Source organism: Idiotropiscis lumnitzeri, chromosome 18 (assembly GCF_059441095.1).
Source record: "Idiotropiscis lumnitzeri isolate Australia: NSW breed Sydney's pygmy pipehorse chromosome 18, RoL_Ilum_1.0, whole genome shotgun sequence".
In the NCBI taxonomy this organism is placed as follows: domain Eukaryota; kingdom Metazoa; phylum Chordata; class Actinopteri; order Syngnathiformes; family Syngnathidae; genus Idiotropiscis; species Idiotropiscis lumnitzeri.
Genome location: NC_142408.1, coordinates 12,489,202 through 12,506,790, shown reverse-complemented (window position 1 = coordinate 12,506,790; position 17,589 = coordinate 12,489,202). Strand labels below are relative to the sequence as shown.

The 17,589-nt window shown below is 39.3% G+C and overlaps 1 protein-coding gene across 1 annotated transcript in view; it reads right to left on the bottom strand.

The window, feature by feature from the left end:
• Nucleotides 1–16,719, bottom strand: part of niban2a (niban apoptosis regulator 2a) — a 31,990-nt gene extending 15,271 nt beyond the window's left edge. The window contains exons 1-5 of the mRNA XM_088281798.1: nt 16,367–16,719; nt 7,515–7,645; nt 5,590–5,718; nt 5,403–5,508; nt 5,049–5,216 (exon numbers count right to left, since the gene is read on the bottom strand). Coding sequence (XP_088137924.1) covers nt 5,049–5,216; nt 5,403–5,508; nt 5,590–5,718; nt 7,515–7,645; nt 16,367–16,421 — 589 coding nt within the window. The 5' untranslated portion in view covers nt 16,422–16,719. The remainder of the gene's footprint in view (nt 1–5,048; nt 5,217–5,402; nt 5,509–5,589; nt 5,719–7,514; nt 7,646–16,366) is intronic.
• Between the last annotated feature and the right edge of the window lie 870 nt (nt 16,720–17,589).

Below are 17,589 nucleotides of genomic sequence, written 5' to 3'. Positions count from 1 at the left end.
AAAAGGCTGAACGAGACTGGATACAGGCAGAGACTGGTTTTGTTTTATGAGCAAAAAATGTAGGCACTACTTGTTCTTCTAACTCATTTACATCCCAGGTCTGGATTGGTCATATGACATCGCCCCCATTTCTTGCGTCATTTGAAGCTAAAAGATAACCATTTACCAAATGAAAACTCACTTTTCACTGAAGGCATTTGGCACCCCAAATAAGTTATATATTAACAACCATAAAGAAAGCCTTTCAGTGTTGATCAGAATAGGCGACTGCTGTTAAGGTGTGTCTTCACAGCTCAAGGAATTTACAGTAAAACATCGCCAAAGGTCACCAGCGCCGACCTTCGAGGGCCGCTATCCAGCAGGTTTTAGATCTTTCCCTCTTCCATCACATTTGATTCGAATTATCAGGATCATTATCAGCGTATCATTTTAATCAAGTTTGTTGGAGAAGGGACACATCTATGCAGGGTAGGGGGCTCTTGAGAATAAAAGTTGGTGACCCCTAAACATAAATGAGTAACATACCCTTTAAACAACAACATTTTCCTGAATGTCTGTTCTGATTGGACATACCTGAGTTGGAATTCTTATGAATTAATTTCATCTATTGCTCGATTTTCATCGGGTCTGTACTCTTTCCATTGCATCATTAAGTTATCTAATGTGTGCAAGTAGGTTGTTTTATAGTGCTAGGTTATTTTTAAATATCATTTTTTTCAAATGTTCTTAATATCTATTAAAGTTATTAAAGTAGGTCGCGACTTAGCTATCACAAGAAAATGCCCTGTGTGACAACAGTTGAGAACCAAGGTAATAGAGAATATTTATTCAGACGGTGCAAATGTTGAAGTGTGTATGCTGGAATGGGAACAGTTAGACAGTTAATGAGCATTAAATGGAAGTGTTAAGCCAGGCGTGGGCAAACTATGGCGCGGAGGCCACGTGCAATTTTTGATTGGTGGGCCACAATGGGTTCTAAAATTTGACAAAGGGGCCGGACCAGGAGCGGATGAATGGAGTGTTTTGGTAACCTCACCTCATCTGAGAAAAAAAATAATTTTATTTAAAATGAAAATGAACAAAAGCATAACAACAAAATATCTGTCTTTGACACGCCACGGGATTTATGAAATAAAACATTAAGAAGGTTTATTCATTTAATTTTTTTCAAGTTCGGCGGGCCGGATTAAAACCTTTAACGGGCCGCATGTGGCCCCCGGGCCGTAGTTTTCCCATGGCTAGATAATAAATATATGTATTAATGCTTGTCTCACTATAAAATGTGTATTTGTGTCATGTAATCATCACATATTCACTGTATTGAAGACTAAAATAATTTATTCCAAACGTTGTAACGCTATAAGAGCTGTATTCAAGCTCTTTGTGTTGATGATGATCATCATTCGCTGGCTTATGATGTCAGCATAGTAAGAGGTTGTGTTGTAGGACTAAATCAACTTTTCAGGCCGCCTGTGTAATGTGCTGTCAGCACATCATGCAGGAAAACAAGTTTGCATGGTGGATTCCTCAACACACTTTAAGATGACTTGCTAAGAAGTGCGCACAAGAATAACAGCATGACAAAAATGGAATTGCAGAATGTTTCTACATCCTTGGGCATGTCTCTTTTGCTAACTTGTCAAAACACTGATCTAGAATGGATGCCCCGCCTTTGCAAGAAAAAGGGGGTTCCAACATGCAGTCAATGCTAATAAGTTAACTACATGTTTTAAAAATGTATCCAAGTATAAATACAATGACATGGATATTACTGGCACTCAGTAGAGAACAGATCTCCACCAAATTCTGAAATGTGTCGGGGGCCGACAATTTTTGTGAATAAGGCCGGTGGGTCAAGACCGGAAGGGTACCTAGATTGTAGCCGGAGGCAAGAAGAGGGCCCATCTCCGCTTGTTTGGCATGGAATTAAATTGTGTAATTTTTGCATAGCCGTGATTACAAATGAATACGTATGAATTCCAAAAGTAGTACCTTCGTCACTGGTGAAGCAGCTTGAATCTAATTGTTCATTGTGTATGTTTGCTCTATTCCTTTTCAAAGTATCTTAGGAAATATTTACGGTATGTCTATTACCTGAGACTTAAAATATTTGACCTCTTTATCCATCAACAATGGATTCATTGTTTCAGTCTACCTATCTTGTAGTTCTATCACAATGGGAATTATTATGCAAGCGAAGTATTTGCCAGTTGTTGTGAGATATGAAAGGGAAAATCTGTCCAGGAACAATAGATAAGAATGGTAAATTTTCTAAACAAGAGCTTTCTGTGGATGATAAATTTGGAATTATTTCAACACTCATTTTCTCACAGGAAAATCATATTGAAAGTTTTTTTTTTAAAGATTTTTTTTGTATTAAAACATTATTTTACATTTTAGGGGCTGTCAGTTTCACACGGATTTAAGTTATTTGTTATTTAAAAAAGACGTGACCATTTGCAACCGCTCTATAAATGCTGCCCAAAAAAGGAGCGGGAAGAAGAAAACGTATTAAATCAAATAAAAAAAAACAAAATATATAAATATTGCAGCATAGTAAGCAATAACGAGCACATAACCAACAATGGTAAGAAAGAGCCAGTGACTGAGCAGTTCATGCTGAGCCCCGCCCTCCTTTTGCTGTGACCAGTCCATGTTTGGAAGATATTTTAAAGCTATGGATGCTTTGGTATTGTTTCTGGTGTAGGTCCAAATTGTTCCACAGCTCTACCCCAGATACAGACACACAAAAACTCTTTTCCTGGCATGAAACTTTGGTAGTGGAAAACTTACCAAGTATCGCAGACTATATGCACTCTCTCCAAGTCCAAAAAAAATTATATTAATTGGTAGTGATTTGTTAAAAGCTTTAAGTACTATTACCAAGATATAATACTTCACATCTATTACATGTATATAACAAGTATTCTGAACTTTAGTTGACCCAAGCCTCGTGAGTGCTGATGACCAGCTGATGATTCACGACATTACATTATTAAAAAAAAAAAAAAAAAAAAAACCCTCAGTACCCCCATTGTGCACTCTTTTTTTCCACTGTTGGACATTGCCATAGAAGTAATGGCTCAAAGCCAAGACCCCTCCATTGAACGTTCCTTTACAACAGCAGTGCGACAGCCAGCTTGAGATTCCTTTTTAGCCAAGTATGCACCACTGATTGTAACCCACTTTATTCCAAGAAAAACAACACAAAGGCCGCTTCTAACATGGTTAAACTGAGACATCTAACGTTGTTTCCAAATTCTGTTACACAGTAAAAAGTGGGAGCAACATCAGCCATTTTCTTCACTCTGTAAGCTATACGGACACAGAAATATTGTGATCATTGGCCACTCTCAGATCCATAGACTCAAAGCTCTCTGGATCCACACAAAGTGTTTCCAATATTTTGTTCCCACAATTATGACACAAGTACGTGATATGCCAGCAGATCAAAGACATTCTTTCTACCGTGTACCTCACCTCACGTGCAAAATTGCACATGCGTGCATAATATAATATTTAGTCGTCAAAAATTCAAGACTTTACAATCTTCACAGTCACTTTTAAGTTTGACTTTTTTACTTACAGTATATTCCGGACTATAAGCCGCTACCTTTTCCCTAGATTTTGAACCATGCGGCTAATACAGCGGTGTGGCTTTTCTGTGGATTTTTCTTTCAGTGGTAGGGGTGCTCTTTAGTTCAGAAAATACGCAAAATAAATCTTGATTTTTTTTTTTTCTCTTTAGTCTGTTCTGTGTTAATTAGCAAAGTTGTTGCCATGTTAAAAGGCACTGTTTTTAACAATCTGTGTATGTACCTTTATGTGCATTCACAGTACAAAATCGTTCTGTACAAGCAGTAAACAACAAAATCTTTTCAACATAGAAAACTGCGACTAATAGCCTGGTGCGGCTTGTATGTCTTTTTTTTTCTCCCTCATAAGAGTTGCTGCGCCTTATGTACAGGTGCGCCTTATATTCTGGAAAATACATAATTCAATTGTACACAGATTTCACTGTGACGCCACCCAGAACTCCTTGAACTTGGAGCCAATGATGGTGAACAAGTGATTGTACGTACTGTTCGTGTTGACAATTCCCTCAGGCAACAATTGAACTTTCTACTTTGCTCGCTTTGAGTCTGGTTTATTTGTCAGACCCTGACAATCATTCAACCCTAAAAATTGTATACGTTATACTATATACATATGTAAGGAGTAGTCAATGTATTCAGAGAGTGAATGCATCCGACTATGCTGACTATGAGGTAAATTCCATCTTCCAGGTTGTGTTATTGTTATTAGTGTAACCTGCCCCCACACTAGCAGAGTTATACTGCTCTTAATAAAGATCAACATCACTGTCCACCATTAACTGGCAAGGCTCCTAAATGCCTCCTTATACTTGTATAGAAGCGTTAGGTAAGTCAACTGAGATCCTTGTTTATAGTTGATTGAGGAGAAAAGATAATGTGGAAATATTTTTCAGGAATGTTAATGAATGGAATAGCAACTCAATTTATAATTTGAAGTCAATTCCAACCTAATGTCTGGAATGCACAGACACCACCTGACAGTGGATTTCAGCCCTGGTAATGCTATGCCAGGCCTCTACTTCAACTGTACGACCTGTTCTCGGGGCATTCAGTTTCTTTTCAGGTAATGAAATGCATTCATGTCAGGTGAATGACGAGGCCATCACTAAGCATTCCCCTTTTTTGTTGCGGAAAACTCATTTTATTGTCCATTTGCACTGTGAAGCGCCATCCAATGACTTATGAAGTTTGTCTTAACTACTACTTTTGGGCTATTAAAAAGTGAACATTGAAAGTCTGCCGTGAAAGCGTAACTTTCCAATTCCTTGTGGTGGTGTTCAGAGCCAAAAAGATGTTAATTATGACAAAGTTCCAATATTTATGGATCTGACTGTACAGGACAGACTCATGCGTGGAGTTTAACATTTTACAATGTAATTCTAATACAAGCGTGCCAACGATGTCATGTGCATATTAGAACTCATAAGTGGAGTTTTTCCTGTGTTTTCTTACCATTGTTACAGTGCCGGACGCAGTCCTGCAAGACAGCATGCCACTTCTGCTGCTCCTTCTCAGTCATCACACAGAAATAATGGTGACGGGCATACGGGTGCCATAGGATGAGGGGGAACTGAGTTGCACACTTGATAAAAGGACTGTTTCCCAATTTGGCTTTGACATCTAAAACAAGGTGCGGGACAACAAATAATTTAGTAAAAAGCAAACAGCGTTTGGTTATTATTTACCATTAGCATAAGTGCCGTATGTACAAGATTTGGCCCAGTGGTATACTGGCACAATTCATTTAAAGGAGAGAGAGGGTTGGATGATAGCAGGAGTGAGATACATGTGTTGTCATTCTACTACCTGGAAGGCTGGTGTTAATCAGGTCGATGTAATCTTCAATGGAGGTCAGGGCCTTGTAGCCGGCACAGTTGATGGTTACTTTGGGATGCAGACTCCGCTCGTGTGACTGTTAAGATTAAAAAGAAAAAACAATTACATGTAATGGGCAAGGGGAAATTAGTTGAAGCAAGAAGTAAAGTGAACCCACTGATTTGCTCTCATAGAGGTTGATGCTGTAGTTGTTTGGCACTGATACGAAGCGATTTCTCCATTTGCGATTCTCTTCCAGGTATTGGAATAAATTCCCTGAAAAGATTGATCGGCCAGCCAAAGGATCCTGAAAAAGATAAATAGTCATATTTAGAAAAGCTTTTACACCGTTGTCTTGAGGATTTAGTGAAATTGATATTGTTCTATTTATCATTAATCAAGCTGAAACGTCTGAGCAAATGCATAAAAAAAGAATGAGTGGTTGAAAACAGCGTCAAAGCCAAGTTATATGCAATCTACACTGATATATCATTACTTTTTTCACTCAATCTTTTTTGTTGTACTAGTCATTTCCAATATGTGTACCGCACACTGGTTACTATAAGTGTTCATTTTAGATAAATATGTAAAATATTATGAAATCAGGAAGGGGGCAAATATTTTTTCTTGGCACTGAATGTTATGATTGACAGATGCACAGAGCCCATATAATGACCTCATTCATGGAATTACGCCACATTGTTCTGACAGAGCCTTTGTTGACAAATCACTTGGCAACTGGTTTGTAGTTGCTCATCTTCATTATCAAAAACACAGTGAAAAGACTATGGTTTATGGTTTACATTGCTGGTCTAGCACATAATTTGCATTTCATAATAATTTGATTTCATGTACCATTTCTGATATAAAGCCCAAGTATGTTTAATTCACACATTCCTTCAGTGCTGTGGAATATTCAAATGTTAACTACCAAAAGGTGATACAATTTGGAAACATCAAAATTTAAGGTCACATGTCAAAAGTCACAAAAGCCACCAAGACTTAACACTTATAACACCGCCTAGCTGTTGAAAGTGAAAGTGTCGCGAGATATAAGGCGCCAATCTGAAGATTTTTTTTTTTTTACTTTGATTTGCATGTGCAGATTTGACATACAAATGCTGTATGGTGGTTGGTGACTCAACTTATATCAAAGCAAGCAGCAGTTTGGTTGATATGATTTGTAAATATTCTTCAAAAAAGCAGCTCCGAACTGTTTATTTGCACTCACAGCAAAGACTTCTATCCAACTAAGCATAAAATGAAAACTACATGCTGTGTAATTAGAGCAACCACATTGCCTACGCTATCTGAATGTTAACATACGATAGGAAATTCCATAGGCGCACTGGCTAAAAATGATCTATGTGGTGGTGTTGCTATCTTTCAAAAACAACAAATTACCTGAATGCAAATGATGCTGCAACACATGTAGACAGACAACAATCAAAGACATAGGCTATATTCATTATCTTTTGCAAAGATAATATAATTAATATTACTACCGTATTGAAAACAGAGAGGAGCTTAGCCTCCAGTACAATATATTTGTATGTCTGTCATACACTGCCCCACTGATGGCCAAGACAAACACACCAGAATGAGCAGCAGAATCAGAGAAAGTGTGACAAAAATGGTCTAATTCTTTTTAATTGTATTTAATTATATAATTTTTATGTTTTTTATCAAGTATAACAATGTGGAGCATTTCCATTCATTTCAATGCAGATGATTTGAGTGTTTTGACTTAAGAGCATAGTTAAGAAAAAAATCAAACGTATGTCAAAGGCACCGTTGAATGTAATTGGGAATCGCAGTACGGTTCCACACCACTACAAACTAAGCATTAAAATCTTTACAAAGGCAGACACTTGGACGTGATCTCATTCAATTGTGCATGTGCATTTCAAATTGTGTATACGGCAATTTATATATGCTGGAAAGCGCGACGAAATTTTGTACAAAGTCAAAGACGGATAAAGAGTTAATGATCTGCGCAGCGTTGAAACAACACTACATGCATGGGGGGAATGCGGTTTAAATTAGCCTGGTTGCTAGAGGGTTTCTTTGCGGTTCTGACAGAAAACTGCTTTATGAACTTGCCTTTCTGTGTAGCAACTGTGATTGTGGCCCGCCACCTCCTTCTATCTCATAGCGGATGCTGTTGAAGAGAGCGACGGCGTACTGCTGCTTATACACGTCACGGAACTGTCTCATCACATCGCCGGTTTTCACTGCAGGAGGAGACAGAGAGACACATGTGATTGAAGATTGATTGGCGATGAAGCACAGTACTTTATCTTAATATTGACTTTTTTTTCCCATTTCATTGTAAGAGAAATGTATGTAGAACATGTCTGTGTGGAATTTGTATGTTCTCTGGGTACTCATACTTCATTCCTGTTTCCTTCCACATCCCTAAAATAATTGTTAGAAATTAAAGTGAATTGTTTGTCGTCATGGACCCTGTGGATTACTGGCACAAAAATAGTTTATGTTATTAATTTTACAACTTCACAGATGAAATGAATTTGAGCTATTTTACAGATTTAGCAGCGGCGTTTAATAGAATTGCTCTGATTAGATTATTCCTGATTTGTGTGACCACTCCTCCATATCTTTTCCCAATCGGTCAATGAAATAAATGAAGTCATGCAAACGAGCCTGTTTAAAAGTCAAATAAGGACAAACAGACACTGATTAAATTAAGCCCAAAACAGAAAAAAAGGTCTATGACAGGAATATTGACAATAAATCGAAATGAACACAGCCTTTGTGTCTTCAATGCAGTCACCCTTGCTCTTTGTCTTTGAGCAAAATAAACTTTGTTTCAGCTGCCGCCAATGCTCCATGGGGTCCAATTTATATAGATTTTATTTTGTGTGCATATATATGTTATATAGATTTTATTTTGTGTGCATATATATATATATAGATAGATAGAGAGAGAAAGAGAGAGAGAGAGAGAGATAGATAGATATAGATAGATATGGATAGATATATATTTCTAAACATTTCATGTAGCTTTTAAATCTAACTGATAATGATTTGACAATAATTACTTTCAACCGTGGATGTTCTCTATTTTCATTGGCTGTTTGAACAGTATGCACGTTTGATTAATTGTGAGCTTCTGACAGTTAATTCCTAAATACAAGAAGGTACGAACTAACAACACTTCAGTATAACAGAGAGACGCATTGATTAACTTTTGACCACAAAGACTAGAAATCCTGGTGCATCTTCCAAATACCAATAATTGATTTTGGAGACAAAATAGTGCTTCCATCCACTGAAGAGAAACGCCCCATCACAGTTTCCATTCTTGCACAATGGTCTCGCCACTATTTGACCTAGTTCAACTGCTGCCGTCAAGTCTTTTTCCTCAGCAGTCCGTCCAAGAAACTACTGGAGGGGATAAGGATAAGGAGTTTGGCCCCGTCAGCAGCAGACAGAGTTGACTGTGATATGTTTATGGAAGGGACAACAGGAAGAAGGGAAGTTGGAGAGCAGGAAGGAAAGCGCTGACAAGGCAGCACTGGTGCGAGAACATTGTGGAGGAGACAATAGCAACACCAGAACTTAATAAAAGCGGCTAAGCTTTCTATATATAGTACTGTGGAAATCTTCAAAGACAAAGATGACGGTTTGAGAAATGCACAAATAGCTCTCGTGGGAGGTTATTTTTGTTCCAATGGGTATGGGTTGTACAGTTCTGAGAGCATTTTGCTCGATACGAGCGGGAAGAAAACACTGGCTATGCGGTCGGATTTGCAAATTCTTTTAAAACATGTTTTTTTAAATGGATATCCATATCCAGAAAGAATTTGAGAGCATCGACTCTCTACACCACATGTGTCAAACTCAAGGCCCGGGGGCCAGATCTGGCCCGCAGCCTCATTTTATGTGGCCCGCAAAGGGCAAATCATCTGCATCAACTTCCTGTTTCTAGCATATTTTCTTCACTTTTAACAGCACTGAGATATGAGATATTGCCATTTATTTGTTACCAATCCTCCCCTTTTAAAATAAATTAATAAATTGTTGAACCATTACTTACTAGCTTCTGATTTCAAAACTGGCTTTCCAATCAATTTAGATGGGTTCACAGTAATAATAAAAAAATCCCTCTGAGGGAAACCACAACTACAATTTGGCCCGTCCACAAAAATGAGTTTGACACCCCTGCTCTATACACCATGAAAAGCTCTCCAGTCCAAAAAAATGTATTAACTCTGAATTTTCCAACGGAAGCCTCTTTGTGCCAAAGTAAGCAAAACATTCCAGTTTAGGGAACCAATACCACATCTTGAACCCACAGACGTCATGAAGCTAAAATGAATAATTTATTTTGTGTAGTTCTAATGTATAAATGTCTATATTTACTCAAGTGTTTAATAGGTATAAGAAGCTCAGCAAAGATATTTTATTGGGATGTAGAGATTCATCGAAAATGGATTTAATATGGATATAAACTGCTCAAAATATGCATTGATATATAAAAAAATAAATACATTATTATTATTATTTTTTTTTTTAAATAATCAAAGAATCGATTCACAACATGTTAACCAGAGCTGCTCTCTCATGTCTGTGCTGGAAACAAACTGCATAGACGATGAAAACCTCGTTTTCACAACAGCGCAGGGGTGATAAACGAGCACCTTAAAAAGGAAGCATTGCTGATCCCCGATTTAATTTCTGACAGGGACTGTTGCGTTTGAAAGCTAGCTGTAGTTAGAATGCACAAGCTACCGTGCGCGTCTGATGGAACACCACATGCGATGTCCTGTGGTGGTATGCTAACATATCGTAGTGCCTACTGTTGGTTGCGGCGCCATTCGTCAGCGAACTCACGTGTATTAAAGACCAAAACACAGTTTTCCATACTTGTGATTGATAATGGCTGGATGACATCGAAATAGCAAGATCACGTGTGCTAAGTCGTGACCACACGCAGCATGTTGTGTTCATGAACTCGGAAATCTCACCACCCAAAGTATAACAAGCCACATTTACCATAAGCCATGAATGGAAACAATAAATTACATGTTAGTGTATCATCAAAATTATTTTGAAGCTGCAAAATTTCTACATTTTCATCATCATTACGTAGCCTCGTGTTCACACACATTTGAGGCACAACTAGCAGCTTTTTACTACAAAAGAGTCGTCAGGCTGCCATTGAAACGATAACAGACCCATACACTGATCAATCTGATCTGACAAGCCACTGCTATGATGAAACTATGCTAGGTGAGCTCAATTGCACTCTTCAGGTCTTAATCATTTGACAGAATACACAGTCTAACACTAGGTAGCATCTTACTTCTTCACATTTGTATATTAATCCAAATTAACCAAAGAAATGTTCTTGCTTGGCTGTAACTTTGCATGTAATCCTGGGGCTGTGGATGCAATACTGCTATTCAAATGTTGTGATCACAATGTTGGGAACTAACATGTGAGTGTGTAGCAAGTTTTTGTGGGATAGTGGGAGGATCATCCTGTGAGAATGTGATTCAACAGCAAGAATGAAGAAATCACATACTCCCAACCAAGGGCGTCTAGAGACCTTTGCAGGGGTTCGGTAGATGTTTGTGGATCTATTCTGGAGCTTTTTTTTCCTTCCCTCCATCAAAACACACAATTGAGTAAAAATCCTGACGTGAGAAGGTGCTCTACCTCACTTTCTCCATCGACAGCCAGGCATTGTTTCTGTGCCCTCAATTACTTTGTGACTGTGCACAAATTGTTGGTGACTTGAATTGAGATGTGAATTGGCCAATAAAAACTAACACTAAATCAAAATTCTTGGACTCAAGTGAGAATGAACCATAGAATAGAGTTGTGTGTACTCGTATCATGTGAATGTTTCAATGGCAACGCATCTGACGTATATGTCTGCATGTGGGGATTGCACAGCGCCACATGAAGCCCGCTAGGGCGACACCTGTAAATTTTTGCACATGCATGGGAAGGATTGGGTGATTGTTGCGCATTAAATTAAACTAATAAGTCGTCAGTCAATAATGTTTAGTTATGTATTCCTTTGCCCTTACGACGCTGTTGGCTGCTGACACCATCCTAAGCACGAAGGGAGTTTGCAAACTTGACGTTTGAGAGACAAACCCTCCCTAGTTAGTTTAATGCTAGCTAGTTGGCAGGACAGATTGGTGGTGGATTTAAAACGTCACCAAAACAACAATCTGGGTTCTGCCGTTGGCCAGGGTACAACAAGGGATAATGGAGGTTGAAGTCACTTATTTTAAACTAAAAAGGAAAACATTTCTGTAAGATGATGTGGCGCTGCATCAACGCGCATTTGTACATGGGCCTGTCACGCTAACACATTTTCCAAATGATGGATTTTCCCAGAAAGTATGGCAATAAATGCCAGTTCAGTTGATTTGCTTATGTTTGTTTGTTTTTTTTCAAACTCTGTACACTGGTCTCGCGATCAATTCCAGCACTTGAAACTGGTATCTGGTTCCTGTTGCTAATCTCTAAATTCCTCATGGCTCTAAGTTCCTCATGGGCGTAACGAACGTTCGCAAAACTGAAGGTGGTTGAACAATCAATGAAGCAGTACAAAGAGTACCATAACTTGGGACATAGGGAATTATTGATCCTAGTCCCAACACTGTACAGTTTTCATAACGTTATTCCATAATACTGAAATTGCAAAGCAGTGAGCACAAAATGTGAGCAGAAAATAAAGACAGCTTTTTTTAGCTAAGGGGTTGAGTAGTTAAGTAATATCAGCCTGATCTTAGGGCCCTGCTTTGACTTACACTTACAGATAGTGTATTAATGCTCTTCACATTTGATAGGAAAGGGCTGGAGCACAGAGTCAACCTTCTCTCTCACTCTCTCTGTCCATCGATGGACTTTTCATAACTATGAACAACTCAATTCACACATTAACATGTAACAGCATGACTTTACTTGTTTGGTGAACTATAGATCATTTTTGCCACCATGACCAGCCTTGTGTGTCTAACTCAGGTGTGGGCAAACTACGGCCCGGGGGGCCACATGCGGCCCTTAAACATTTTAATCTGACCCGCCAAACTTGAAAAAAAATTAAATGAATAAATCTTGTTAATGTTTAATTTTCTATTTTCTTGGTGTGTCAAACACAGATATTTTGTTGAAATGCTTTTGTTCATTTTCATTTTAAATTAAATGTAATTTTTTCACCGATGAGGTGAGGTTACCAAAACACGCCATACATCTGATCCTGGTCAGCCCCCTCTGTCAATTTTTAGAACCCATTGTGCCCCACCAATGAAAAAGTTTGCCCACCGCTGGTCTAACTGCTTGAATGATACGTTCAGGAGCAGCTCAGAAATTTACAGATGATCTGTAAAAACTGAATTAAATTGTTTTAATGACAGTAAAAGTGTGTGGACAGTCACAAAACGACACTTTGGGCATCAAGGGAAAAGTGGCATGTGACCAGGCACCCCGCTTTGTACTTCCCTGCTCTCTACACGCAGGGACACAGAAACGCATATACACAAAATGATTTCCATTTTCACAGTGACCGCACAGTAATGTGCCCTTAGGAGTCACTGTACACACCATATGGAGTCAAAAAAAGCACAGCAAAAGAAAAGAGTAAGAAGTGGTTGGTGGTTGTTCAATGGGTCAAATTGCTGGTTCATATGAGGACAGAACAGCTGTTTTCTCATCTTCATCTAATTGTTTTGTCATTCACACCCATTTACAGATATATTTGCAGCTTGAAGTCATCTGAGACTAAACATCTGCATAGAAGCAAAAAAAAAAAATCTCAGTCCATGCCACGTCAATGTCATCTAAAAAAATACTCATTTGGACTGTGAAGCGCTTGCCTGAGAAATGGGTGCTAAAACTTCCAAGACATGAAAGCTAATCGTGATCATGAAGAATGCACTTTTCAGAAAACGAACAATCATAGCAATAGTAAATACTGAACTGTAGTGCTAAACTGGAATCAAACCTATAATAAAATATAACCCGAATAAATGAAAAAGAAAAACATACGTACTGCTCTTCCTTTCTACAGGAATATATTAACATGTCAGTGCTCTTAAAAGCAGATGTCAAAAATCCTTAACAGCTGCAGTAATTGCATAGACAAGGCCACGTTTCAGTAAGATGATCCGATTGAAAAAAGCAGTTCCATCTAACAGTGTGAGTGGCTAAACTGAATAGATCAACTTTCAGTCAAGACAACACCTTTTTTGTCACCAACAACAAACATGTCACATGATGTCACCTGAGACAGATGTATTCAGAGTGTACGATACATATGACGGTCTGAGATGAGATTAACATTTCCTCACCTTTTATTCCCATGGTGTGACTCAAAGAGGCTGATGATTGCTGTTATTTTTATGGGCCATCCTAAAACTGTAGGTGTGGATGACGTCAAGTTGTGGGTTGCAAATTAGATTTGTAATCGCCATAAATACAATCCCGGTTCAATCCATTAGTCTGCATACAATTGTGTTTACAGTTTTTGAGAGCCCATCGTTGGGTCCAGTGTGCAGATACAGCAGATGCTATTTTTTGTTTCTCTGTATATTTTATATCCAAGGCATCTTTTTCACTGGACGGTAGCTATTCACCTGAACACTGATCTACTGACTATTTTCGGTTTTCCATCGACAAAAGCAGGCACTACCTGGTACTATTTCTTGTACCTAAAAGCTTGTCATTCTGATACAATATGAGTAATGTATGCCACGTGTTGCTCATAGGTTGTTGACACAAATACAGGCGCTAACATTAACATACCGTGCAGTAATTTCTTATCTGGAGACATTGCAGCCATAAAGTCTACAGTCTCCACTGCTCCGTCATACATGCCACGTGCTGAGAAGTAAATACAGATGTTCCTTGTCTTTGTCTATTGTTGTTTTCTGAGCATGATGCATTGACTGCAGTGTGGTTTTCGCAGTTTCCCGGTGTGTCCAGTCGAGTAGAACTGAGCCAAGTTGATTGGTACTGTGCAAAGGAAAAGTAGTGGAAGAGGGCAAAAAAACAGCCTATGCCTGATTATGAGTGCAAGTCGTTTAGAGATTGTGAATGTGGGCACTGATCCAGAAATGAGTCCTCGCCAGCCATGTGAAGGTTAGCTATGTGAACTGCAACATGACAAGTTGCCAACTGTCATCCGGTAGTTTGTCTTTGAAAGCACAGAGGATGTCATTTTTTTTTCAACAGCTTTGAGACACAAAGCATTGTGTTTCACAAAGTCAGCCTGGTCAGAAATGGTATAATATTCCAAGCAATTTTTTACATCTGCTGGAGAGATTCATATGCAGCAGTGGCGGGCCGTGAATTTCACAATTAGGTCTTCAGTGAAGTCCTACTTAGTTCTACTTGAATAAATCCCCCTCATATTACTACATTTATGACACCACTGCTGGAGAAATAATATACAGAAACACACTTTTGCACGACTCAGTATATGTTGGACGACCTAGCTTCTCTTGAAAGGTCCGTCTTGAAAATGGCCTGGCAAGTGTATTTGCAACTAAATCCACACTTTTCCCTCCTTTGGCCATTGTGGTTTAAAAAAAGCAAGAATATATTTTTGATTTTCCAACGGTCGTCAGTTACAACTTTCTGGTGTGTTTATTCAACGTCGCGCTGACCCCTCACAAGTGAGTATCCAATCACAAGACGTGTCCATCACCTTCAGTTTACGACCACCAAGAAGGCATTACTGTCATCAACTTGTGATCTGATTGGCTATCGCAACTGTCTATCAACTGTAAAACCCCCTCATTCATACAGAACAGACACCGGCATGACTGTATCAAAAGACCCCAAAACTAATAGTACGTGCTACTGGTACAATGAAATCTGCCTGGCAACACAGGCTAGCTGAATTCTGATTGGATAAAAACTCTCACTTAAAAATACAGCACTAGGATATAATATGACATCAATGTAAATAATATGATCAGGATTTCTGAGTTAAGTTAGGACAGCAGAGAAGACCTTGGCCGGCTGCCACCAAAATGCAGTGTATCAGTTAGAAAATTGTGCTTGTGCGTGTCCTTTAGTGCTTTTACCAACGAACAAGGAATAAAAAGCTCATAAAAAAAACACTACAATACTTTTCATGAAATGTATCCTAAGTAACGAGGGCTCCCATCATTGCGTACAACTCAAAAATGGCGTGCAAAATGATTCAATCAAAGAAAATCAATTTTGCACCGTGGTTTAACCATAACGCTCAGAGGTGCGAATAAACTTCATGTCCGTTCTGGACTTCAAGCAGACGTCTAATGAGCTCAATCGTAAAACGTTCTCCCTTTCTCCTAGTTGTTTTATAGCCTGCACTGTCGAGCTCCCGCTTTCTGAGGAAAGTGAAGTCAAGACTTTGGTCTCTCCACGTCTCCTCCTCTCCACTCAGCCTCTTCGCCTGGTTGGAAGAATTCCCACAGAATGTGCGGGCCACAGTGGCAAGCTGGAGCAATCGGAGACTCAAATAGCAGCCACTACCAATTTATACAAACATGCTCCCCTTTGGGAAACCTACTTATTATGTCTGGGAAGAAGGCTCACATCAGAATTCTTTCGTAAGCTTGAATATAGAACAGCGCACTGTTCCCAATATTTTGGGATGCTTTTTTTACTGACACGGTGAAAGGTGGTGGGTGATACTTGCTGAGAGCAAATATGTCAACTAATCGTTATTGTTGGTTTGTTGCGGGCGATACGATAATAATCAGAAATATTTAATCGACGTGACTAAATAGTCCAAAGAAAGCAGAGCGTTAACCATTTTACATGTATTCGCTCGTGACAATGCTTATTATTGGCTTCACTGCACAACCACGAGAAATGATTAATTGCGGGGGAAAAAACGTTCGACTCAAACAAAATGTCGTTCCCGTTTAGGCTTTGTGCCACATTAGAGGGTGTTGTTGAGGCACTCCCTCCTCTCATACCTGCAATCATCTCCCGCTTGCCTTCATCCAGGTGAGAGGAAACCACGTCCCCCATGGTCGCAGCAGAAGCTCCAAAGACTCGGTCACAATCCGAACCGGTTGCAAGCGTATAAATTCCGGGTCGAGTGTGACGAGATCCCCTCGTCGAACCACAATTATTCTTCGACCCAACCCAGGAGGCGAAAGCTTACGCGTCTCCTCGAGAGAGTTTGCTACTGGTGTCTCTGTTGGTTTTGTTCCGAGCACTGGGCTAAGTGACAACACCCTGACGGCACGGCAGGCGGGGACGAGAAGGAGGAGGAGGTGAAAGCAGGGTTCTGCTTCAGAAAGGCGGGACACACCTTCTGGAAGGCATCACTGGTCCAACGTGTTAAGGCGGCCCTGCTTTGGGTGTGGCCACGATTTGCTAGTTTCTCCACAACAATCTAATGGTATTACTGTACTACACTATTGTTTGAAGATGAAGGCCACACAGACAACCTATATGAGGTTTTAAGATGTCATTCCGTGCACGTCTCACAAGCCATGCATTTAGGTAATGTGTTCTATAACAGACCGTTTTATTTTAAATTTATTTTGAATTATTACATCGCCGGGTGGCATAATAAGGTCAATGCTATTGTTTCGCTATGGAAGATGTACTGTCCGCCCCCCCCACGTATTATAATGTTAATGTGGAAAAGATAAATGCTGCCCCCACGCGGACACTCTTTTACATTACAACACAGGTTACAGTTCCCTGTTATTTTAGGGTCATAGCAAGCATTTGACATCCTATTGCGCTGGATTGACCATAGTACGAAGTCACTAGTAATAAGATAATTTAGCATGCAAATAGAATTACTAAGGCACATACCAGAGCTGTCTGTCTACTCTATAAACCGACTAGGGCGCCCTGACAGAGCTGTCTGTCTACTCTATAAACCGACTAGGGCGCCCTGAACAACATCATGTGACGAGTTATGCAAAGGTGTGTGTACTAGTTGACATCTGCGCGGTACTAGTTGACATGTAAGCTTTTAGCTTCAGAGGGAGTCAATTTTCACATTGTAAACACAGTATTTTGTTTTGTATACAACATTATGTGTGAAAATAAAACAAACGAATTGGTTCTTTGATTAACGTGCGCAGCTATAGTAGCTATTACCTGTGAAGCGCTAGATGTCACTACGTGCTTATACGCAGTTGTAAACTAGTTCGCAGTTTTGCCTCACTACTAGTAA